Source organism: Pseudorca crassidens, chromosome 18 (assembly GCF_039906515.1).
Source record: "Pseudorca crassidens isolate mPseCra1 chromosome 18, mPseCra1.hap1, whole genome shotgun sequence".
Lineage (NCBI taxonomy): Eukaryota > Metazoa > Chordata > Mammalia > Artiodactyla > Delphinidae > Pseudorca > Pseudorca crassidens.
Genome location: NC_090313.1, coordinates 59039246 through 59063776, shown reverse-complemented (window position 1 = coordinate 59063776; position 24531 = coordinate 59039246). Strand labels below are relative to the sequence as shown.

The 24531-nt window shown below is 44.2% G+C and overlaps 2 protein-coding genes and 2 non-coding genes across 4 annotated transcripts in view; 3 read left to right on the top strand and 1 right to left on the bottom strand.

Moving 5' to 3' along the window:
* The window catches only part of SLC25A30 (solute carrier family 25 member 30), a 98361-nt gene extending 80683 nt beyond the window's left edge, over nt 1-17678 (bottom strand). The window contains exon 1 of the mRNA XM_067713417.1: nt 17535-17678. The gene's annotated coding sequence lies outside the window, so the exon portion shown is untranslated. The remainder of the gene's footprint in view (nt 1-17534) is intronic.
* TPT1 (tumor protein, translationally-controlled 1) lies at nt 17138-20888 on the top strand. The gene is made up of 6 exons (XM_067713422.1): nt 17138-17298; nt 17565-17638; nt 18167-18357; nt 18758-18863; nt 19666-19782; nt 20675-20888. The coding sequence occupies exons 1-6, from the start codon at nt 17271-17273 to the stop codon at nt 20675-20677; spliced, it is 519 nt and encodes a 172-aa protein (XP_067569523.1). The 5' UTR covers nt 17138-17270; the 3' UTR covers nt 20678-20888.
* Nucleotides 20480-20607, top strand: LOC137211525 (small nucleolar RNA SNORA31). The gene has a single exon (XR_010937126.1). It is a non-coding gene; the product is annotated as a small nucleolar RNA SNORA31 (small nucleolar RNA).
* An 802-nt stretch (nt 20889-21690) lies between the features above and the next one.
* LOC137211526 (small nucleolar RNA SNORA31) lies at nt 21691-21817 on the top strand. Its single transcript, XR_010937127.1, has one exon. It is a non-coding gene; the product is annotated as a small nucleolar RNA SNORA31 (small nucleolar RNA).
* Nucleotides 21818-24531: the final 2714 nt, after the last annotated feature.

Here is a 24531-nt window from a genome sequence, read left to right as displayed (position 1 = left end):
CCGTGCTTCCACTGCAGGGGGTGTGGGTTTGATCTCTGGTCGGGGAACCAAGACCCCATAAGCTGCGGGGCAACTAAGGCCGTGTGTCGCAACTACAGAGCCCATGCGCTACGAAAGATCCTGCGTGTCACAACTAAGACCCAACGCAGCCAAAAAATAAATATTAAAAAAGAATTATTAAAAAAAAAAAAGTGAAGTGCAATAAAACAAGGTGTGCCGGTACTTCTATTTCAAAAAGAAAAACAGATTCTGTGTTCCCAGTGCAGGGGGCCCGGGTTCCATCCCTGGTCAGGGAACTAGATCCCACATGCCACAACTAAGAGCCCACACGCTGCAACTAAAAGATTCCACATGCTGCAACTAAAAAAATCCTGAATGCCGCAACTAAGACCCAGCACAGCCAAATAAATAAATATTTAAAAAAATAACCATAATAAGCCCATTACATGTTAAGATAAATAGCATTTTATGAATAATAACTATATTTTCCAAAACAGAAGTTAGTGAGAAAAGAGGCATTATTTTACATTTTTTTCAAATACCTTTAACAGCTGAGTTCATACCTGCTTTTGCATTAAATCTATTCCAATATCACACATCATGTAGCCTCTGAAAAACTCTATGAAACGTTGTGAGAATATGAGAATGAAAAAAGCAAATAACAGTTTGGCATTATTATGAAAATAGTTTTGGTGTATTGGACTCCTGAAAAGATCTCGGGGACCACACCTTGAGAGCCACTGTGGTAGACACATAGCATGCCTGAAATGTTAATTAAAATGTTCATAGGTGCAGAGCCTTGTTTTTCATGGTCTGGCTAATTTCTTTCAGACTCTGGGCCTATGGGGCAAGGATTAAATGTGAATTTGTACGAGAGCTTGTGGGTGAGGCTGCCATCACCATGTTATAACTTCCCAAAGCGCACCAAGGAAAGGATCTATATTCTCTGAACAGGATGCATTCCTTCTACAGCCAAGCAAAGGTCTCTAAGCAACTGGAAACACAAGCAGGTGTCCAAAAGAATAAAGGATAAGAATCACAGATCTGACCTAAGACCACCCATGCCCTATCTCAAAAGCTGACCTCTGCTTGTTTCCAACCTCTGTCACCCCAGGCTCACACTTAGTAGGTTCATGGCCACCTGGAGCGGATTTGTCCACAAGAACAAAAATATCCATCCCGCCGACCACTCCCAGCATATGTAGCACAGTCACCCTAGGCCTCCTCCCTGACCACAGGCCCAGGGATGGGTACCAACTAGCTCCCTTCTCATCCCACATGCATTCTTATTCAAACCACTTCAAATTAAAGTGGCAAGTCAAATTTCCTCAGATATGGCACTAGCTACCCTAACTTCACAGACATCCTGTAAGGCAGCGGTCCCCGACCTTTTTGGCACCAGGGACCGCTTTGGTGGAAGACACTTTTTCCACGGGGGGGTGGGGGGGTGGGGTGACGTTCAGGCGGTAATGGGAGTGGTGGGGAGCGATGGGGAATGGCAGAGGAAGCTTCGCTTGCTCACCCGCTGCTCGGCCCCGTTCCTAACAGGCCGAGGACTGGTACTGGGCAGCGGCCCAGGGGTTGGGGACCCCTGCTGGAAGGGACCAAAAGGCATACTCCGTTTGCTGTGGGAATCGTCTTGCCCCGCCTCTCCCTCTTCTCACCCACTTGGTGAGTTTGGAAGGATACACTGGACATATGCGGTCCAACCCCCTCCTCTTTTTTTTCCTCTTGGGACCTGGCCTACCAGTCTTCTCTACGTAGTGTGGTTTATAGGCAAGTTGGCCTCATTTTGGGGTTAAGTATTAGGAAGTCTCTCTCCCACAGACAGAATCTCTGACCTCCAACTGGGCCTTTGTCAGCAATAAAGGTGACATTTTGGTCTCCACTTGCTGACTCCTTGATTTTACATCTTAATTGATGCTGAACCCCAATGAGGTAGAAGGGCATCATCACTGTGCCCCCTCAAAGACCCCAACATGGTCACATAGGTAAATATTAGCAATTCTAGATCCCTGCTAAAAGTTATTAAACGTAGTCTAAAAGTTATAAACTTTGCTTTGAGTGTTATCTGCAGACAGTTCTGATATTCTTTAAAAAAATGATTTTTAAAAAAAATAAATATATTTATTTATTTATTTTTGGCTGTGTTGGGTCTTCATTGCTGCGCGCGGGTTTTCTCTAGTTGCGGCGAGCGGGGGTTACTCTTCATAGCGGTGCGCGGGCTTCTCATTGCGATGGCTTCACTTGTTGCGGAGCACGAGCTCTAGGCACACCGGCTTCAGTAGTTGAGGCTCACGGGCTCTAGAGCTCAGGCTCAGTAGTTGTGGCGCACGGGCTTAGTTGCTCCGCGGCATGTGGGATCTTCCCGGACCAGGGCTCGAACTTGTGTCCCCTGCATTGGCAAGCAGATTCTTAACCGCTGCGCCACCAGAGAAGCCCCGCTTGCGGGATCTTAGTTCCGTGACCAGGGATTGAACCCACACCCTCGGCAGTGAAAGCGCAGAGTCCTAACCACTGGACCGCCAGGGAATTCCAATTGCTATTTTGATTGACTTTTATCTGAGTTAGATGCTGTCAGCAGCATTCTGACCTTCCCCTACAGTGAGGCTTAGGACACTATTACAATTTGCATGTTTAATCTCCTGTCTGCCCCCCTTTTCCTTCAGAGCAAGGACTCTGTCCTGTTCATGTGGTCCATCTAGCAGGTAGCTGCCTGCCATGCACAGATAATTGCTCCATATACATGTGCTGAATGAACAAATAAAAAATTAATACTACTTGAGTCTCGCCAAAAGCTCACATGCTAATAACTTTTTTTTTTCCTCTTGGAAAAGAACTGCCTTTGGGAAAAGACTTTAACAAATCGTCTTGTAATAAGAGTGAGGGACATTGAAAGAAGGAGAAAGACATAGTTAAGCTGCCTCTGACTGAGAAAACAAGAGGGATTTGTCTCTCTCTCTCTCTCTTTTTTCTTCTGATGCGGGAAGTGGGGGATTGGGGTGGAGAAGAGAGAAGGGCCAGGAACTGGTCTGTGCTGGGGGATGAGGGAAGTCGGAGTGGGTGGCTAAGGATATTTTAACAACAGAGACCCCCAGAGCGTAGTCTGAAGCTGCAGTGCTGGGAGGTCATGCACTCTTTTTCTCCCCTACATTTTGCCAGTGACTATGAGGATGATATACACATCGCCAGAAATATTGGGGAGGGTTTTGGATTTCCTCAGAGGGTACGTGCCAACCTTATCTGGGTTTCCTTGGGGACAGGGGATCCCAGCAGACATATGTGTTACAGAAACAATACGTGTGGTAAGTTGCTTGAAGAATATTCTGTCCATGGCAGATCATATAATAATTTTATCTTTGAATGAGTCCAGACCTCAGAAAGCTGAGAGGCGGGATCCCCTTGTTCCACCTGCTAGTAGAATTATTTCTACTGAATTGAGTTTGAACATTAGGACTGCACTGAAGGAGGCTATAAGAAATAAGCCATAGGGAATTCCCTGGCAGTCCAGTGGTTAGGACTCCGCGCTTTCACTGCCGGGGCCGGTTTCGATCCCTGGTTGGGGAACTAAGATCCTGCAGGCCACGTGGTGTGGCAAAAAAGCAAACAAACAAAAACCATATGAATAAGCCATTACTACATGTACTGATTTACTGTAGGGATATTTACTGGTGAGGACTCATGGGAGAAATGCCTTGTGTGTCTCATTACTGGATGCTTTAAAAAAAAAAGGCTTTGGGCTTCCCTGGTGGCCCAGTGGTTGAGAGTCCGCCTGCCGATGCAAGGGACACGGGTTCGTGCCCCGGTCCGGGAGGATCCCACATGCCGCGGAGCGGCTGGGCCCGTGAGCCATGGCCGCTGAGCCTGCGCGTCCGGAGCCTGTGCTCCGCAACGGGAGAGGCCACAGCGGTGAGAGGCCCGCGTACCGCAAAAAAAAAAAAAAAAAAAAAAAAAAAGTCTTTTCCTAGAAAAAATGATTTTTTTTAATACAAAAACAATGGTGGAAGGACTTCCCTGGTGGCGCAGTGGTTAAGAATCTGTCTGCCAATGCAGGGGACACAGGTTCGAGCTCTGGTCCGGGAAGATCCCACATGCCACGGAGCAACTAAGTCCGTGCATCACAACTACTGAGCCTGCGCTCTAGAGCCCGTGAGCCACAACTACTGAGCCCACGTGCCACAACTAATGAAGCCGGCGCAACTAGAGCCCATGCTCCTCAACAAGAGAAACCACCGCAACGAAGAGTAGCCCCTGCTCGCCACAACTAGAGAAAGCCCGTGAGCAGCAAGGAAGACCCAACACAGCCAAAAAAAAGATAAATAAATAATTAATTTTTAAAAATGATGGTGGATCTTATAACTAATTAGATTCTCCCTCCATCCTGTTTTTGGCTGCTAAAAGCTCCTGACCAAATTTTGAGGCCACCTCTGATGACTGTACAGAGCTTGATGACTGACACTCAGTTTGACAGCATCCTTACCCGTGGCTTCATCTTACTGTCTTACTTTCATTTTCTGTTTGCACTTATTGCCTCATTCTTTCTTTTTCTTTTTCTTTTTTTCTTTTTGCGGTACGCGGGCCTCTCACTGTTGTGGCCTCTCCCGTTGTGGAGCACAGGCTCCGGACGCGCAGGCCCAGCAGCCATGGCTCACGGGTCCAGCCGCTCCGCGGCATGTGGGATCCTCCCGGACTGGGGCACGAACCCGTGTCCCCTGCATTGGCAGGCGGACTCTCAACCACTGGGCCACCAGGGAAGCCCTTGCCTCATTCATTTGTAAAGATGCTGCGTGCTACACAGAACTCTACAAGCTGCTACTGGTAATTTTTCAAGCAGGGCAAAGTGTAAGGAAAAGAAATGAATCTACTCTCCAAGTTATATTACCTCTAATTCCCACGCCAGTGTGCTCTTGGCTTGAAAGAATGGAAAGCCAGAGATAAGCTATCTTCCTCCTGCAGCATGTTGACAAGTCTCCACCCACCCCTCCCTCACCGATGCCTAAAAGTACTTGCTGCCGGGTTTTTTTGTTTTTTGTTTTTAATTTATTTGTTTTTGGCTGTGTTGGGTCTTCGTTGCTGCGCACGGGCTTTCTCTAGTTGCGGCGAGGGGGGGTGCTATTTGTTGCGATGCATGGGCTTATTGCGGTGGCTTCTCTTGTTGCAGAGCACGGGCTCTAGGTGCGCGGGCTTCAGTAGTTGTGGCGCACAGGCTCTAGAGCACAGGCTCAGTAGTTGTGGCACACAGGCTTAGTTGCTCCGCGGCATGTGGGATCTTCCCAGAACTGGGCTCGAACCCATGTCCCCTGCATTGGCAGGCGGATTCTTAACCACTGCGCCACCAGGGAAGCCCCTTGCTGCCGTTTTTTAGCAAAGTAATTTATGGGTCAATTTTTTGGATCAAAATCAGGCTAGCACATGCACGCACGCACGCACCCTCACACACACACACACACACACACACACACGCTTTATGCTTATTAAGTGATCTGAAAACGCACTGCCTCCCGCTGCACAATTCAGGAATAGAGAGCCCTTAGCTCTTCTAGGTACATATGCTTCTTCTTTCTGTAATGCATTTTCATCATACATTGTCTATAAATAATATAAGTATTTCCCCCATACTTTAAATAAATAATACAAATGTATCATTATGTTTGGTATCTAGGAGACAAAGAATGCTTTAGAAATTAAATGTGAAATTATATGTGAAAACATTCTTGTGATACATTACAATCCAAGCAACACAGTGAGCACCAAAGCTCCCCTTAACCGTGTTTTTCCTCCACCCCGATGCCTCCCAAAGTTAGCCACTGTTATCAGTTTGCTGCATATCCTCCTGGACTGTCATCTACACTTTTGCAAATACATGCACGTATCTATAGCAATGTGCTGGGTATATTATGTGCGTCTGGCTGTTAAATGTGCGTTCTGCTGCACATGTCCTGCTCTCCTACCGCTTGCATTTTTCCCTGAACAGTACGTCTTAGAGCACTTTTCCTGCTTCAAGGGAAGAGCTCTTTTCTAGGTTAACTTATCCAAACAGCCTCCTCTAGCCACTAGCTGCTGTTCTTCCATCTTTATCTTTTGTCAATGGCACTGCCAAAAACCTAAATTGCAGGTCATAAAGGGATTCAGAAAAGTTGATTACACAAATGTGACTACCTCATAGGGTTGCTGCGCCGGAATATAAGACTAAACCTATATTAGTTACTATTATTAGTCTTGATCTGAGATCCATTCTTTGACCAATTATTGACTGGGTGTCTACACTGTTCTAGGCACTGGGGAGACATCCGTGAGCAAAAAGGGCAAGCTCTGTCGCTCTGGTGTCCTGAGGGCAGGCAGAAGATAAAAACCAATTAAAAGAGATAGTATGTTGGTTGTTGATAAGTGCTACAGAGAAAAATTAGAGAGAAAAGAAGAATGGGGATTTCCAAGAGGAGATCAGAGATTACAATTTTAAACAGGGTGGCCTTTGGAAGGCCTGTGGAGAAGATGACAATCTCAGCCCAATTGTACCTTTCATTTGTGTAGACAGTTAGTTAGTAGCTTCTTTTTCAGCGCGAGAGAAAAAGAGTAAGTGAGGCATTTTCAGCAATCTCTTTCTCATCATTCAGCCCTCCCAAGGTTGGCTCACCCTCCAAAACTTGACTGTTGAGCAATTCTCTTCTGAGGGGTCAGGATGATCGTACTCTATTGTCAGCCTGCAGACAGCAAGCTCCAAAACCACTTAGCTGTTTTCTCCTTCTGGCTTCCTTTATCAGGCATTTGTACTTTTAAAACATATCCAATTGCTTCTCTTGACCATTATTTTGAAAAACTCTCTTATTAAAATGCCTTAAGACAGAGATTCTCAGCCTTAGCTGCATACTGGCATTACCTGGAGAGCTTTACAAAATTCTGATGCCTGTGTCTCACTCACAGAGAACCTAATTTCTTTGATCTGGAGAATGGCCTGGGCAGCGGGATTCTTAAAAAGTTTTCCAGGGCTTCCCTGGTGGTGCAGTGGTTAAGAATCTGCCTGCCAATGCAGGGGACACGGGTTCGAGCCCTGGTCCGGGAAGATCCCACATGCCGCGGAGAAACTAAGCCCGTGCGCCACAACTACTGAGCCTGCGCTCTAGAGCCCGCGAGCCACAACTACTGAGCCCGTGTGCCACAACTACTGAAGCTTGTGCTCTGCAACAAGAGAAGCCACCGCAATGAGAAGCCCGCGCACCACAGTGAAGAGTAGCCCCCGCTCACTGCAACTAGAGAAAGCCTGGACAGCAATGAAGACCCAACACAGCCAAAATTACTTGGCTGAAATGTCAATTCATCCCAAAAGAATTTGCTTTCTTCCAATTATATTGCGATATAACTGGCATACAGCACTGTATAAGTTTAAGGAGTATGGCATGATGATTTGATCCACAGACCTCATGAAATGATTGCCACAGTAAGTTTAATGAACATCCATCATCTCATACAGATACAAAATAAAAGAAAAAAAAGATATTTTTCCTTGGGATGAGAACTCTTATGACTTACTCTCTTAACTTTCATATATAACATACAGCAGTGTTCATTATATTGATCCTGCTGTACATTACATCTCTATTTATCTTATAACTGGAAGTTTGTACCTTTTGACCGCCTTCATCCAATCTCCCCCCCCACCCCCGACCCCCAGCTCTGGTAACCACAAATCTGATCTCTTTTTCTATGAGTTTGTTTGTTTGCTTGTTGAAGTATAATCGACCTACAACACTATGTGAGTTTCTGGTGCACAACATAGTAATTTGATATTTCAATACATTTCAAAATGATCACCACACAAAAGAGTAGCTACTATGCGCTTCATTGCACTCTAGAGTCATAAAGACGACAATTAGGTTTCACACCTTTCTTGAGAGTAAATAAATCAGCAAGAGTAAGTAAACTGTTCTCCTGGGTTTTGTGAGCTGTTCTAGCCAATGACTGAACCCAAGGAGCGGTTCATGGGAATCTCCAATTTGTAGCCAATTTGCACAGAAGCTGTGGGTAACTTGGGGCCCTACTACTTGCAAATGGCATCTGAAGGGGGGTGCATCTGAGTCCTGTGGTACTGAGCCCTTAACTTGTGGGACCCAGAGAGCTAGTGTCAGAATTGAATGGAACCGTAGGACATCGTGCTGGTGTTGGAGAGTTGGTTGGTATGGGAAAAACCCGACACATCTGGTGTCTGAAGTATTGTATATAAGGGTAAAGGAAAACAGTGCGTTTTCCCCTAGACACCTTCACAGAATTGTGACGAGAAAGACTACTTGCAAGTATATTTCCTCATCAACATAGAACTACTTGTTACAAATCTAATTCTCGTCATTTTGGAACAGTTTTTGAGAATGGTGTCAACTTCTATACCTATACTAACAGATATACAATATAGGGTAGGACAAAAATGGGCCAATAAAGAATTATATATTCATGGTCATATACATTTCTATAAATATGTTTATATTGTATATATAATTTATGTATATGATATATTTATTTTATTTTTATAATATTTCATTTTAGGTTACATATTTAAAATATATTTATATTATATTAACATAATATATATTCCTATACACATTTCTATAATTTTAGTTCTTGGACTTTTGAATACATTTTTACATATCTGATATTTCAAATAGCATTAAATTGCTCTAAAAGCAGTTATAAATTACTATGCCTTAGTGTGCCCTATGAGCTCTAAAGAAAAAATTAATTTCTTTTCATTGTTAACATTCCAGTGACCCCAGCTACGGCAGCCTTGAAAAATTACTGTTGCCATGCCGACAGCTTAATGAAGAGATCTACTATTGTTTTCTTCCCCGTTTGTCTCAACTATGTGATAAATTTCAAATATGAATTAGACCAGTTAAATACTGTCTCCAAAACATCCTGTTTTGGATTTTCACTTTTTTTTCATTGCTGCCCTTCTCCTAATACAAGTGTTGAGTTAATTCATTCTAAAAAGCTTGAATTCTGGTGTCAGAATTCAGAGTGTCTAGCCATATTCAAGCATTTATTCATTTGTTTATTCAACCAGAAGGACCCCATTGGGAGCCAGAAGTCCATAAAGCTGGATCCCTCCCCTCTGCTATCCACTGGCTGTTTGTCCTTAGGCAAATCACTCGTCCTATCTGTGCCAAGTATAAAAATGTCAAGAAACCCAAACTACAAAGTTTTTTAAAAGATCCAAAGCAAAAATGAGAAAAATAAGGACAACATAATGAATTTTTCACAGAATTAAGTGTATTCAATTTAGAGGATTACCCATTACTTAGAGACTATGCCCTTTGATTCATGAAATGGCAATTGTAGAACACAGTCGTGGTTATACTTTTAATGGCTTTATTGGCAAACTTATATGGAGACTCAAATTTCTTGGAAATTTTTGTTTTTGGCTGTGCTGTGCAGCTTGTGGGATATCAGTTCTCTGACCAGGGACTGAACCCGGGCCATGGCAGAGAAAGTGCCGAGTCCTGGCACTGGACCGCCAGGGAATCCCTTGGAAATGTTATTGGTACATAAACTCCCAAAGTTTGGGAAGCACTGCACTATAATATTTTAATTTAATTATAAAAGTACCACATATACATGTTAAAGATTCAAAGAGTACTACTGGGTATAAAATTAAAAACAAAACTCTAACTCTTCTCCACATTAATCCCAATCACAGTTCCCATAGTAATCACTATTAACAGTTTAATATGAAACACCTGAAAAATTTTATACAGGTGCAGAGAGATATTCTTTTCCTAAAAGGGATACTGATGCTATTTATACTGCTCTGTAACTTGCTTTGTTCCCATAATGAGATTTTACTACCTTCAGGCCCTTTATTTCAAAATCCTAAATTTTGATATTCTAAAATGGTATTGGAAAAAAAAATGGTATTGGGTTCCTACTATGTGCTGAATTCCATGACTATTATGGGGAGGGATGGGCAGACAGGCAGGATGCACCAGGAAAGGAGAGGTCATGTAATGAAAAGAGGAGTAAGCCGGACAACAAGTTAGTGATCTGGAAGGGAGACAGCAATAAGTGTGGAAATAACTCTACTATTTGTTTATTCATTTGTTCATTCATTCATTCCTTCATGACGACAAAGTACTTCTACATCCAACGTTAATTCTGTGACGCAAGATGGAAAAGCTGAGGGAGAAGTCAGCCACTATTTCATAACCATTAAATCTTCCTCTGACTTAATTCTGTGCTGTTTCTCCTCCCGTACGCCACAGAGCACAGAAGTGCCAATATGGCTATGTTTGAGACTGCTCATTCTTCCAACTCCCTATCCATTTTCCAACCAGGATAAAGAATACATTTCCTGGGCTTTCCTGGTGGCGCTGTGGTTGAGAGTCCGCCTGCCGATGCAGGGGACACGGGTTCGTGCCCCGATCCGGGAAGATCCCACATGCCGTGGAGCGGCTGGGCCCGTGAGCCATGGCCGTTGAGCCTGCGCGTCCGGAGCCTGTGCTCCGCAACGGGAGAGGCCACAACACAACAGTGAGAGGCCCATGTACCGCAAAAAAAAAAAAAAAAAAAAAAAGAATACATTTCCTAGCCACCCTTGGAGCTGAGGGCTCTGTGATTAGGTTCTGGAAATAAGATAAAAGAAGTGAGTGATATGTGCAACTGCTGGGTCAGGACCCAAAGGGAAGGAGTAGTCCCTCCGATTTCTGCTTATTCCTTTCTTACTGGAATGTGGTTACCTGAAGGGGGTATTGGTGGGGAGGGGGAAGGACCTCTGGAAGGAGATAAAGGAGGATAAAGGAGACTTCAATTTTATCTGTAATTATTTTTTAAAATTTATTTTTGTATGTCTTAGGTCTTTGTTGCTGCGCGCAGGCTTTCTCTAGTTGCGGAGAACAGGGGCTACTCTTCGTTGCGGTGCACGGGCTTCTCATTGTGGCTTCTCTTGTTGCGGAGCATGGGCTCTAGGCGCGTGGGCTTCAGTAGCTGTGGCTCGCAGGCTCTAGAGCACGGCCTCAGTAGTTGTGACACACGGGCTTAGTTGCTCTGCGGCATGTGGGATCTTCCCGGATAAGGGATTGAACCCATGTGCCCTGCATTGGCAGGTGGATTCTTAACCACTGTGCCACCAGGGAAGCCCTGTAATATTTTTATTAAAAAAAAACAAAAAACTTTGGGGCTTCCCTGGTGGTGCAGTGGTTGAGAGTCCGCCTGCTGATGCAGGGAACATGGGTTCGTGCCCTGGTCTGGGAGGATCCCACATGCCGCGGAGCGGCTGGGCCCGTAAGCCATGGCCGCTGGGCCCGTGAACCATGGCCACTGGGCCTGCACGTCTGGAGCCTGTGCTCTGCAACGGGAGAGGCAACGGGAGAGGCCACAACAGTGAGAGGCCTGCGTACCGCAAAACAAAACAAAACAAAACAAAAAAACTTTAAGCAAATATGAAAAACTGTTAGCAGTTATTTACTGTGGTTGGTGGGTACCTGAATATATATTTAAAAAAATTTTTGTGCATCTCTGTTTCCCAATTTTTGGATGTATAATTTAAAAATAAATTATAGTACATTCATCAGTTGGAATATTTATAATAACTTTATACGGCATTTTAGATGAAGAGCTACTGATATGGGAAAATATTCATAATAAATGAAAAATACCTGAGCAATTTTCTGATAGACCTAAGAGAGATTTAGAATGGGAAAGCTGGAGTTACCTACCCAGCTCACTGATTAGCCTAATAATCTTTTACTAGAGATATTAAAAACTTCAGTCTAAAAGTAATTAAAAGTAGTCCCAAAGAAGAGATCTTTGAAGTGGGACAATTTTTATTTTTATTTGTTTATTTATATTTTGGCCATGCTGCACAGCATGCAGGATCTTAGTTCCCTGACCAGGGATTGAACCTGTGCCCCCTGCATTGGAAGGGCAGAGTCTTAACCACTGGACGGCCAGGGAAGTCCCCCAACCAAGAGCTCTTTGAACTGGCTTGTTCATAGATCTCTCCTCTTAGAGCAAGCCTAAAACAAAACAGACCAATGCCCTAAAGCCTTATGATGGAGAAGTTGCTTTAACATCAGCGGATCCCACACACCCCCTTTTTATAAATCTACAAACTGAGAATATTAAGACATCAATACTAGTTATCAGTGGCTTCTTCTACGGTTTATAAATACTCTATAATGTGTATTATTATTTTTGTAATCAGAAAAACATCCTATTTTTCAAAGCTAAAAGAAATATTCAAACATCTGAAAACATCTTAGATTCTAGTGATCACTTTACATTCATCAAAAACACCAATGGGAGTTACATTAGTTATATTGCTTGGTTTCACTTAAGAGGATAGGAACCTGTACTCTGAGCTAGGCCTAGATGTTGCCAGGAGCTGGCCTTGGTATTCTCCTGTTGAGCATGAACACCTCACAGAACATAAGGCCACAAGAACCTTGTCCAAAAGGGCAACAAAGTCAAAAATAAGTGTTCACTGAATCTTGGGGTGCATTCCACTCAAAGTGAACATTTGATGCTGCCAAGAAATAGATTTGAAGAGAAAATTTGCCTGAATCAATGATTTCAAACCTCTTGGGCCTAGAGCCACATGAAGAAATACATCTTACGTTGAGATCCAGTGCATATATACACATATAAATCTAAGACAAAAGCTTCATGAAACAATACTCATCTTCACCACACGTGAGTCTATGTTCTTTTTTATCCTATTTCATTTTTAATAAAGTTAGTCACTATTCACTAAATTCTCAGTTTGAAAAACACCGTGATACCAGGTTTTGGATATACAGTATGCTAAATCCAATTAATCAACTGAGTTGGAATTAGACTTAATCTAATTAAGAGAAATGAAGGAAACATCATCTCTTCCACTCATTGATCAATAATTATTAAGTCAGGCCACAGTTAACAAAATGACATCCCTCGTGTCATTGACCTCATGTCAAATGACCTCGCAGAGTTTACATTACAGAGCTCTGCTGCCCAGTAAAGTTACTAGCCATGGATACCTAAATTTAAATTAATTAAAGCGAAATAGAAATAAACATTCAGCTCTATAGTCACACTAGCCACAGTTCAAGTGCACATAGCCACTTGTGGCCTAGTGGCTACGGTGTTGGACGGAGCAGATATAGAACATTTCCTTGTCCAATAAAGTTCTTTTGGACAGCTCCACTCTAAAGCAAAGAACCTTGCCTTGTAACTTGACTAAAGCAATGATTTGTTAGCAGAGTATGAAGACTAGGAAAAAAGAGCAATAAGCATTCATTAACACATCTCCAGAGGAAGGGGTTCAGACCACACACACCAAGAACAGTCCAGCTTGGCTGGTTCTTTCCTAATCACCTTCTGTCACAACCATGTGCTGCATTCCAACCCCCTCTGCTTAACTCCTTATTGATCAAACCACATTTTCTGAAACATAACTACTTTCTACACTACACCTAACCAGCGAGGAACTTCTCATCCTAAATTAACAGCATTCTGGGTGGCAAATCAATCTGTTATGAGCTTGAACCTGACCCCCAGTGAGCAAAGTGGACACTTCTAGGCTGAGAACCAGACCCTTTGCACTGTGGGTACAACAGGGGCTTCTAGCTGCCTCTATTCATCCCTAGTAATAAAATCCTGATTTTATTACTAGGGTGGTAATGAGCCTATCTCAATGAACAAGCCGACTACAGTTTGCTGCCATCCTTGTAATTGCTCAGTGGGGCTTCTGGAATAGCTCTTTAGAAGGAAACACGCAGATAGAATGCACCCCTATGGTCCTTTCCCTCTTCTGGCTGTCTGCAAGACGGATGTGATGGCTGGAATTCCAGTGTCTATAACAGATCTCACGGATGATGGAGAAGAAAGGAAGATCCTGGGTTTGCGATGCCCATGAAGTCAGACGGCTTCATAGCTTCCGTCTGACTGCATCCCCCATCAATGAAAAAATGCTGCCCGCCATATCAGTAAACAAAGGATGTTGCAGCCGTCAAGCCACTACAGCCACTTTGGACGGTGAGCCTAGAGGGAACTCAGGATGGAGACAAACGGGCTGCCCGCTGCCAAGCTCTCAGTCACTGCAGCCCTCCAGCCCCGCTCTCCCTCCCCAGTGATACACTCTGAGGAGACTCAGGATGAGAAAGCAGAGGATACTGAGGATACTGGCCCCAGAGAGCTGAGGTGCATATCAAAGGAATGATTTCAGTGACCCCAGACTCTTGCATCTTCCCATACATAGAAAAGCGCTCTATATTCCTTAACTTGAGATCCATGGCTTCTTTAACTAACAGAAATCTACCCGGGTCTTTGTTGCAAAAACTCCTTATATCCTGGCTCCTCCCCTACATCTTCGGAGCAGTCCCTCAGAGCTGTCTGAGAGGATGTGTCCCAGGCTTAAGTCCTCAGTTTTGTTCGCCAAATAAAACCTAATTCTCAACTATTAGGTGGTGCATTTTTTTTCAGTCGACACCCTTGAATTTCTTTTTATAAGGGAGAATAAACCCTTATGTGTTTAAGCCATGTAGTCAATCCCTAACTGATAAAATGGAGAGCCCACCTGAGTTGCTTTTCTCATGTGAGGACTTGTGTGTGAAGAGACCAGAAGACACTGTCTTTGAAATCTCTTTAATTGTAAGAGATACCAAGTCATATTCAGCTGTAAAATCTAGGACAATCTTAGATTTTGTTAGAAATCAATGACTGTAAGGAAAGAAATGTAATAAAAATATTCAAGTGATTCCTAAGTAAAAGCCAATCAGCCTGGATAAAAGTCAAATCCTTGCAATTTTGTCAGTGGCTTGCAAGCAGTGACTATTTTCCCCTCAACTATTGCTATCACTGGTGTTCTAAGTAGATATTTTCAAGGTACAGCACAGATTTTCTAGACCACAAGATGGAGTTTATGAAATACCCTGAAATTTAAATATGATTTTCCTAAGATTTTATTTTTAGGATGTCTAGTCACAGAATTATCGTGAGCTATCAAATATGAACCTGAGACAGAAATCTTTTAAGGACACAAGTTGAATTCTTTCAGGGATCCACTATGAGTGTTGTGATTAAATAGAAGAATGTCTTTAGTACAGTATCTATCAACTAAATCCTCCAAATACTTCCAAATAACAGAGGGTTAATGGAATAGTTTCAGGAATATTTTGAAAAGTATTAAAATTTGGGGAGAATTATGCACCCAAATTCAACTAATATTTACTGATAACCTATTGAGGATGCTAGGCATTTTTTCGTTATCTTATTTAACTCCCAAAAACCCTTTTAACTCACAAAAATTTCATTTTATACTTAGGCTTAGGGAGGCTGACTTTCCCAAGGTCACAGGACTAGTACCAGGTAAAGCCAAGATTTCAACCTAGGGTGCTTTGATTCTAACTTCAGTACTCTTTCACTGTGGCTATCTTATAAAACTTGAAAAAAAGTTTTCAACTGAACATAAAACTGGAAAGGAGTCGAGGGAATAATGTTTGACGGTACTGCATGGGTGATGGGAAGATTTCTGAATAATTTGAAAATGTTCAAGTTGAGGAAAATAACTAAATTGTGATATGCCTGGGATAATAATGTTCCATTCACACATCCCAGAAATAAGAGGTTTGAGCGATCCTTAGTTGACCATCTCTCAGAAGACGTCCATTTGTTTTCAGATCCCCTTCATCCCATTTTTAGCTTCCTTCCAGTCATCCGGTGACTCCTGGGGTGTCCAGTACAGCCCCACACCCCATCTTCCAGGGAGGATCCCGTTTCCGGGCTCTTTTTCATTTTGACTTCTCCATCAATCTCAATTCACTGTCTTGTGCCCTGCTCTTTCACAAGGGTTGCGCTCTCTTATCGTGTGGAATGCTTTATTGTTGGATCTGGGGTAAATTCTTAATGTGTTGTAATTGCCTGTTTTTGATTTACTAGAATGAAATTTTCTGTGCGGGTAGGACTGGATTTAACTTGTTCACAATTGGGACCTCTGTACAAAACCCAGTGCTAGGGACACAGTAGAGCACAAATATAGTTGAGGAATGGAACAAGCTCTCCGGTTTCATACAGGCATATATCTTTGCCTTTAAACCAAAGACGTGACTAAACCAGGCTTTTTTTTTTTTTTTTTTTATACCGAGTAATTGGGTCTAAAGCCCGAATAAAATTTCGGCCAGTGGGAAGCTCCATCCTTTTATATTTAACCCTCTAGCGCCTGGGTTATAATTTCGACTTCACCTTAAAGTGACAACATACCCTTTTTTCAAACAAAGGACCTAATTCTAAACCAAGTGCAAAACAGAAACATGAAGATTTTATAGCTGTCTTAGGAACGGCAAACTTCCAAATATGGGACCAAACTGAGATGGGAAACCTGTGCAAACTCCCTTGACACCTTCCTTCCTCTTTAAGTCCCTTCCCACAGACTCTACGCCCCCTACGATTATTCCCAGGGGGCAGGCGGGACGACCTGGATCCCACAACTCGGACTCGGCTCTGCCCCACAAAGGCGTCAGAAAACTCGAGGTGGGTCAGCCCTGGGGGCAAACGCTGAAAAGTTCTCCGAGGCCCTCGAAGATCACAGAGGCTGATCGTAAGCCCAGTCCCCTGACCGCATCCTCGTGGACAGCCTCGCGGTCTCCAGACGTCGAGGAGACCTTCCGTAAATGCAAAGTTCTTTACAACAGCGGACACTTTTGCTCCCAGAAAGGGTGGGAGCTTGCGCTGGGCGAAGCCCGGTGCGGAAACCTGAAGAGACTTCATCTAAGCCTCACCTAAGCCCAGCACCTTCTAGAGCTACCCTGAAGTGTCGGGACGGGCAGGGCCCCAGGCGCCGCTTCAACACTAAGGGCCCGGGACTCCCTTCCTCCTCCCTCCGCCGCGCGCTCCTCCCTCTCCATCCCCCCCCCACCCTTGCCAAGCCCTCAGGCATTTTCCCTCTGCCTCCTCCTCTCCCCTCCCCTCCCCGCCTCCTCTCCCTCGGCCGCCCTGCGATCCCAGCGGAACGCGCATCATTGTATCCCGGGGCCAAGTCCCCGGATGCTCGCCTGTCCTCCCCTCGGCCCGCGCAATGGCCCTGCCCACCGCGTGGCTCTGCGTGCCACGTCACCAATTGCGGCGCTTCCGGAGGCGCAGCGGGAGATGACGTAGGGGGATGTGCCCTCTATATGAGGTTGGGGAGCGGCAGAGTCGGCCTTTTCCGCCCGCTCCCCCCTCCCCCCGAGCGCCGCTCCGGCTGCACTGCGCTCGCTCTGAGCTCCGTGCTCCTAAGCTAGTGCCACCGTTGTCTCCCTCCAGTCGCCATCATGATCATCTACCGGGACCTCATCAGCCGTGAGTCGGGACTGCACTGCCCCTAACGCCGCGCACGGGGGACGGGGGTGTGGGTGGGGGCGGGGAGGCGGCCGCCGTCGCCGTGTCGTGGGCCTGGGGGACGCCGGCGCCTTCCTGGGAGCGAGGAGGGTCGGTGCTTGGGGCGCGCGTCGGGGTTTCGAGCGCCCGGGGAGGGGCGGGGGCCGCGTGCGGCCGGCCGGCGCGGGAAATGGCGCCCGCTCGGTCCTCGGGCGTACCGTGACCGGCGGGTATATGTCCCCGAACAGATGATGAGATGTTCTCCGACATTTACAAGATCCGGGAGGTCGCGGACGGGCTGTGTCTGGAGGTGGAGGGGAAGGTGAGTCGGCTGGGTCGCGGCGCGGGGCCGGGTAGGCTCGGGTTTCCGCCGCTCCCCCGCCCGGGGTTGTGCAATCCTCCCCGTTGCCTCCTGGCGGAGGAGACGCTCTTTCCGGGCTCGGGTTTTTCTAGAAAAGTGGAGGCGGAGCTGAGCCTGGAAATAGGTCCGCCGCTTCGGCGCCCATCCTCCTCCCAGGCGGTCCCGGACAGGTTGTCTCCGGTTTGGGAGCCCCAAGTCCTTCGGCGTTTGCCTTATTCCTACTTGGCTCTTCAACCCGACAGCCCACGCAAAACTTCCACTGGGTTGTAAATGACCCCCTTTCCGTTCCGGTCAACAAAGAATTGTTGAGCTGAGGTGTTTCAGGAAATCGATTTTAGAATCTTTTCCCCCATAACGTGTTCATGGTATTCGACAAGAACTAAATGTTTGGTGGAAGGATGACGGGTACATGAGGTGCCAGTAGATTTTTTGGATGCGTTTATGGTAAAGTCGAGGATGTGTTAGCAACTAAACTTTTTCTTAATGCAGATGGTCAGTAGGACAGAGGGTAACATTGATGACTCGCTCATTGGTGGAAATGCCTCCGCTGAAGGCCCCGAGGGCGAAGGTACCGAAAGCACGGTAATCACTGGCGTGGATATTGTCATGAACCATCACTTGCAGGAAACCAGCTTCACAAAAGAAGCCTACAAGAAGTACATCAAAGATTACATGAAGTCGTAAGTGATACCGGCACACCCCAGTCGAGGTCTGAAAATCCTATAGGATTTAGGGGCTGGCTAACTGAGATTTTTAGCGGCAGGCGTGCTTGTCAGAGGTCTTTTTATTAATGAGCTCAGAAGGGTGGTTGTTTTGCTATAAGTAAAATAATGTGAGCATACTGGAGCATGTGGTTGGTTTTACCTTTTTAGAATAGTACTGTGGAGATAAGCTGACGTGAAATTCCAAGTTAGAAACAGTCTTGTGGATTAAAACATCCCTCCTGTGAACTAGTAATTTCTTGATCGCGTGCGCCACGTTATTTTGCTCAGTGACAGCTGGTTTCAGTTTGTAATTTTTACTTAATGAAAATATATTTTGCTCAGAACTGAATAACCTATCAATAAAATGTTGTTTTAGAATCAAAGGGAAGCTTGAAGAACAGAGACCAGAAAGAGTAAAACCTTTTATGACAGGGGCTGCAGAACAAATCAAGCATATCCTTGCTAATTTCAAAAACTATCAGGTAAATAACTTAAATATTTGGACCGAAGGATTGTACAATTTTAACTGAGCAAAAAATGAGTTGCTTGATGAATCTCTGATGTAATTAAGCTGTGGTTATTTTCTCGATCTTTTGAACAGTTTAAATACTTCATAGATTCAACTCCAGTAGTCTAGGCTGTAGGAAGTAGCTTTCTCTGCTCCCAAGCATGTTTCCAGATCTTGTCTTCTGGTTCCAGAATCTTATCTGTACTCAGATAACATACATTTCCCAATTCTTTCTCTTGAATTGCTTGTTAACTCCCAAGTGGTCTTTCTTTTCTCTTTCCACTTCCAGTGTGTCTTGTTGCCGCTGAAGCCCTTTCTGATCTGAGCTTGTCCTATTGAGAAACTTCAGTGACTTTCCTTTACCCCTGAGAAAAAAAATGAACACAACCTGGCTCTTTAATTTTCCGGTTTTCATACATCCTCTGGCCATAAGATAACTTCTCATGTGATATGCTCTCGTTGCTAGCTTTATGTTCCCTGTGCTTGACTATGTAAAAAGCCTTGTTTGTAGGGTTTGGAAATGGATGTGTGGGGCTGAGTAAGTTTCCTGAAAGCCTCGTGTCCCTGGATTGCTCTGTACTTTTATTTGGTTATTATTAGTACTTTGAGTGAACTAAAGTTGGATTAGTGAGCATTTTTTCTCCTAGGCATCAGAGCCTTTAGTTGCTGAAATCCCTTGACTTAAATAGCGGTGTTCTGAATCATCCTTTGATTTATTGTTTTGATATAACACGTCCGTGCGTAATCTAATTCTGAGTATTTGTTTGCTTCCTAAGTTCTTTATTGGTGAAAACATGAATCCAGATGGCATGGTTGCTCTGCTGGACTACCGTGAGGATGGTGTGACCCCATATATGATTTTCTTTAAGGATGGTCTAGAAATGGAAAAATGTGTAAGTATAAAGAAGTGGGTTGAATCATTAATGTAAAAATGGAGCTATCCAAGGCATAATCCTCCTTGTTTTGCCACTAGGATAGTTAAAATGGATCCTTTTAAACTGAGGCTCTAGGTCTTAATTCTCTTAGGGGCGTAAAGAGGGTGTTTCACGTGTAAAAGATTTTTATGGTACAGAAAGGCTTAGAGTATCTGCAGAAAACTTATAGGTGACATTACAAAGCACAGCTTAAATCCTGAGCTCTAGAGGTCAGAGATAACACTCTATGTTTATCTTCCCTATAGAAATGGCTTGTTGAAATCAGACTGCCTTTCTCCTGTTTTGCTGCACATATACATGAGTATTAAAAGCTTTTTGTAAAGAAACCGTTCACCTTTATCTACTGATAATTGGCAGCTGGTTGTGAAAGCTGTGACGTTACTAGCTTTTAGTAAATGGCTGCTGATCCAGTATGCCAATTGCTTTACTAAAATTGAACGTCTGCTATGCAAGGAATTGCTAGAGGCAATATAGAAATGAAGGCATTCATTATCCTAGCCTTCAGGGGCTTCTGTAAATTAGGAGTAAGATAAATTTAAGGCTACACTAAACAGGATTGGGGCAGCAATGAACAAAAATGTCTAAAGGGACTCAAAGAATGTGTGAGGCTTTTGTTAGAACAAAGTGAGTGGAACTTTCTCAGAATGAGACGTTTCCGCATCCACTGATAGACCTTGAACAATCCGCTGTTGTTCTTTTGGTTTGCACTGGGATGCAAAAGAAAAATCCCTGCGCTTTCTGTCTGTCTTCGTGGCAGCCCAGATTGAATAGGGGAATACATTTGCAGCCTAGCAATGTTAAATGTTTTCATATTGGAAAGGTGGTAATGGGGTCTTCCTTGTTTTTACAGTAACGAATTCGGCTGTTTGGATCTATCACCTGCTCGTCATAACCGGCTGGCTGCTGCTTTTCATCCACACAACACCGGGACTTAGACAAATGGGACTGATGTCATCTTGAGCTCTTCGTTTTGATGTTGATTTGTTTGGAGCGGAGGCATTGTTTTTGAGGAAAAAAAACCATGTCATGTAGGTTGTCTAAAAATAAAATACATTTAAACTCAATTGAGAGAATGCCTCTTAGTTTAATATGTAATATCTAAATCCATCCTGTGTAGCCTTCCTGGAGAAGCTAGACGCTGGTTGTAGACCACTACTAGAAAGCATAAGACCATCTTCAGATAACTTCTGCAATGAAAACCACTTCCGGGACTTGGAATATAAACAAGAATCAACAGTAATTGAGTTGAAATAAAGGGGAAAGACCATGCTCGTAGCAGTGCCAGCATTTGAAGTGGATGTCTTACACATTTCATCACCTACAAATGGAAGTAGTTAACTCTGGAAGAAATTACCAAAAGAATAAAAAGAGACTTAACACAGTTGGAAGCAAAGTATTGTCTCAGCTTATTTACAAAGCAAGTAGAGCCAAGTTCTAGAGAAATCTAGACGTCTCCTGGAATACTTGTGTCAAACTTCTTGGAACAGGGTTGGCAAACTGGCTTGTCCTACCACCTGTTTTTGTGTGACTAAGGTGGTGCTTACATTTTTAAGTGGTTCAAAATAGCTTACGGGATGTGAAAAAATATAAAATCGAAGTTTGTGTCTAGTTTTATTGGAACACTGCCATGCCCATTTGTTTATGTATTGGCTGGCTCTGACACTGCAAGAGCAGAGATTAGTGACAGATCTAAGGGCCTGCAAGCCCTAAAATAACCATGTGGCCCTTTACAGGAAAGGTTTGCTGGCCCCTGTTTTAAAGATGAAATTACAGATGGAGTGTGGGATAGTTGGTGGGCAGAGGAAAAGCAGGTACTAGTCAAATTGTATCTGAAAAGGCTGTGGGTATCAGAACAAGGATATGAAAATGCATCTATTTGACATGCCTGGAGCAGTTACTGTCTGCTAAGGTTTCCAATACAGATGCAAGAAAAAAGTGCACTTGCACTTTCTGTCTGGTTGTGGCAGTCCAGATTGAATGGGAGAATACAGGGAGAAAATCGCAATTCACAAATAACAGTAAAAGCCTCCAAGATTCCAAAGAAGAATTCATAAGTGTTTACAAGAAAAATACTGGAAAATTATTCCCCTACACCCTTGCCTTTTGATTTCCCTTTTAAAAGCATAAGGGTTAAGTCTAAAGGCAAGCCAGTGATGCTTTCATGTGAACCCAGGGTGCAGCCAGTGACTTCAAGAGACGGAGGTGTGGTTCAGAGCCTAAGACAAATGCTCATCAGGTTGGTAGTGCCCCCTGGTGACTGGCGAAAGCATACCCAACTACTGGAAACTGCACTCATGCTGAGGGTGGTTTTGAGCACCAGTGATCTAGGAGGCCACTTGCCTGCCTCTGAAACATACTATCGGAAGCGAATTTTCAGGCAGGGGTCAGTGCTGTGAAGGTGAGGATAATCTGGTAGTGGGAGAAGTCTTGAGGTAATGTAAGCTGCAGCCTGACTTAGTGAGCTCACGTGGAAAGGACTGGAAGAACAGGAATAGCAATGCAGAGGCTTCATATAGGGAGCAGGTTCGGGTAGTTGCCTAAGAATGCTTATTTTGGATCTTTGTCTAGTCAACTCCCAGTTAGAGCCAGGTTAAGATATCTTGTGCAAGAATAACAGGTGGTGAGTACTTGCTGTGCATATCAGAAGGCATGTGTTTGTATCACTGCTGCCTAGTTTGAAACAGGTACGTTCCTAGTGGACTTGAAGCTCTGGGCTACATGGACGTAAAACGGGTGGAGAAAGGACTCTTACAGTATTGTCTAGGAAGGCTTTTGTAATGTGATAACTGGAATAGGAAGCTGAAAGCAAGGAAGGAGTTTGGGTATCTGGGGGCAGAGCATTACAGGCCAAAGAGCAAATGTAGTGTCTGAAGTTGTGTGGTTGACATGTTCAGGTGAAAAGGTGGCCAGTATGCTGGACCCAAGATGGCAAGAGGAAAAGCTGAGGTAAGTACACAGGAAAAGAGGAAACCAGATCAGGCAGGGAAGCCACCAGAGGGCTTTTGAACAGAAGGGTGACATGATCTGACCTAAAAGGTCATTTTGGCTGTTGGGTAACTGTAAAAGCAAAGAGAACAATGATGTATAATATTTTTAGGTGAGAGATGATAGTGGCTTAGTCTAGGGTGATACTTGAGGTGGCTGCAAAGTAGAGAACAGGACTTGCTGATTTGTTGAATGAGGTGAAAGAATGGGTTTAAGGGTGATGCCAAGTGTTTTGTCCTGAGCATCTGGAAGAAAGGAGTTAACACTGAGACGGGGAAGACTGAGGATAGGAAATCAAGAGTTCAGTTTTGGATAAGCTAAATTGAGATGTTGACTCTTGACTGAAGTGAACTAGGTAAGCAGTCAGGAGGAGAATTAGAGAATTTAAGAGATACAGGTTTCCCCAGCATCTGAAAGAACCTTCCTATGATACCTTTCTTAAGCTGAAATGGTGTAAAGCAAAGAAGCAATTACCTTAGGACACATCTTGCTAATGGGTACACAAAATAAACTGAGATAAGCACAGATGCTCACAGACACAGCTCAGAGCTATGGTAGCTTGATACAGATGCTGATGGTAGTTCTGGGGAAGCTGCTTGGGGTGCACGCTGCCTCTGAGGCCTCACTGCGAAAGAAATGCTGAATGCCGTTTTCAATTTTCGCCCTTTTTTCGTAAAAGGGAAAATTCTCTTTGGATTTCTTTTGATTAGCGGGATCAAGTACTAGTGTAGCTAGGTCTTTTGTAAAAGCGAAGTGGTGTAAAGTGAAGAATATCTGCTGGGAAGATATAATGCATGACATCTGAAGCTAGAACAGTGAGGTCACCTAGGCAGGATGGACTCAGCCCTCCAACATAGATTGGTCAGCGCGATGAACCCAGAGTGATTAAGAGGGAACTGCCCCTGAGGTAGGAAAACCAAGGGAGAGGCCTGGAGGTCAAGTGGACAGCATTTTCGGAAGGAGCAAGCAAGTCCACAGGGTTACCTGCTGTAAACGGGTCAAGAAAGATGAGCACTGAGAATGGTGGACTCGACAGGTGTTTGGTTTGAGTTGTAGGGAAGAAAGCCTGGTTAAGATCGGCTCAAGAGAACAGCAAACTCACAGGCAGCATATTGCCCATGAAATGTCAAGATGCAAGATACATGTGCATCTGCTTATGCAATAGTGTAAATGACTCATTTGAACCATCAGACATTTTTTCTTAAAATCTAATCAGATCACTAGTAAATAGTGCATGGACAGTAAATTCCATCTGAACTGCAGGGTTTATCCAATAACTCTACAAACTATACTGGTAAAGTTGCAAGAAGAGTAGCAAAAACCTCAACCAACTTGAAAAAAGCCCGACAACAAAGCCTCCTTGTAAAGTTCTGAGCATCTGTGTGTGCATGTGCTTGGGGCTGTGACCTGGGCTAGCAGCCAGGATACTCGCCGTAAAATGGAATTGAAGCCAGGGGGACTTGAACTAATAGAGACCACATCTTAGTGACTGGTGACTTGCCCTTAGTAGGTCATACTATACAACTCTTAATTCTATGGTAAAAGTCTGGCTAATGACCCCCTGATGGGCCACAAACATTCCTGCAAAAGCTCATTTTGCAGCAATTGGTGAGTGTTTCCAGAGACTTTGTCCATAAAAACTGAGGGCCCAACTTGCTGGGTTTTGGGTAGATTATGGTCCTCTGGGGCTGTGGACCATACTTAAAAATCACTTCATTGAAA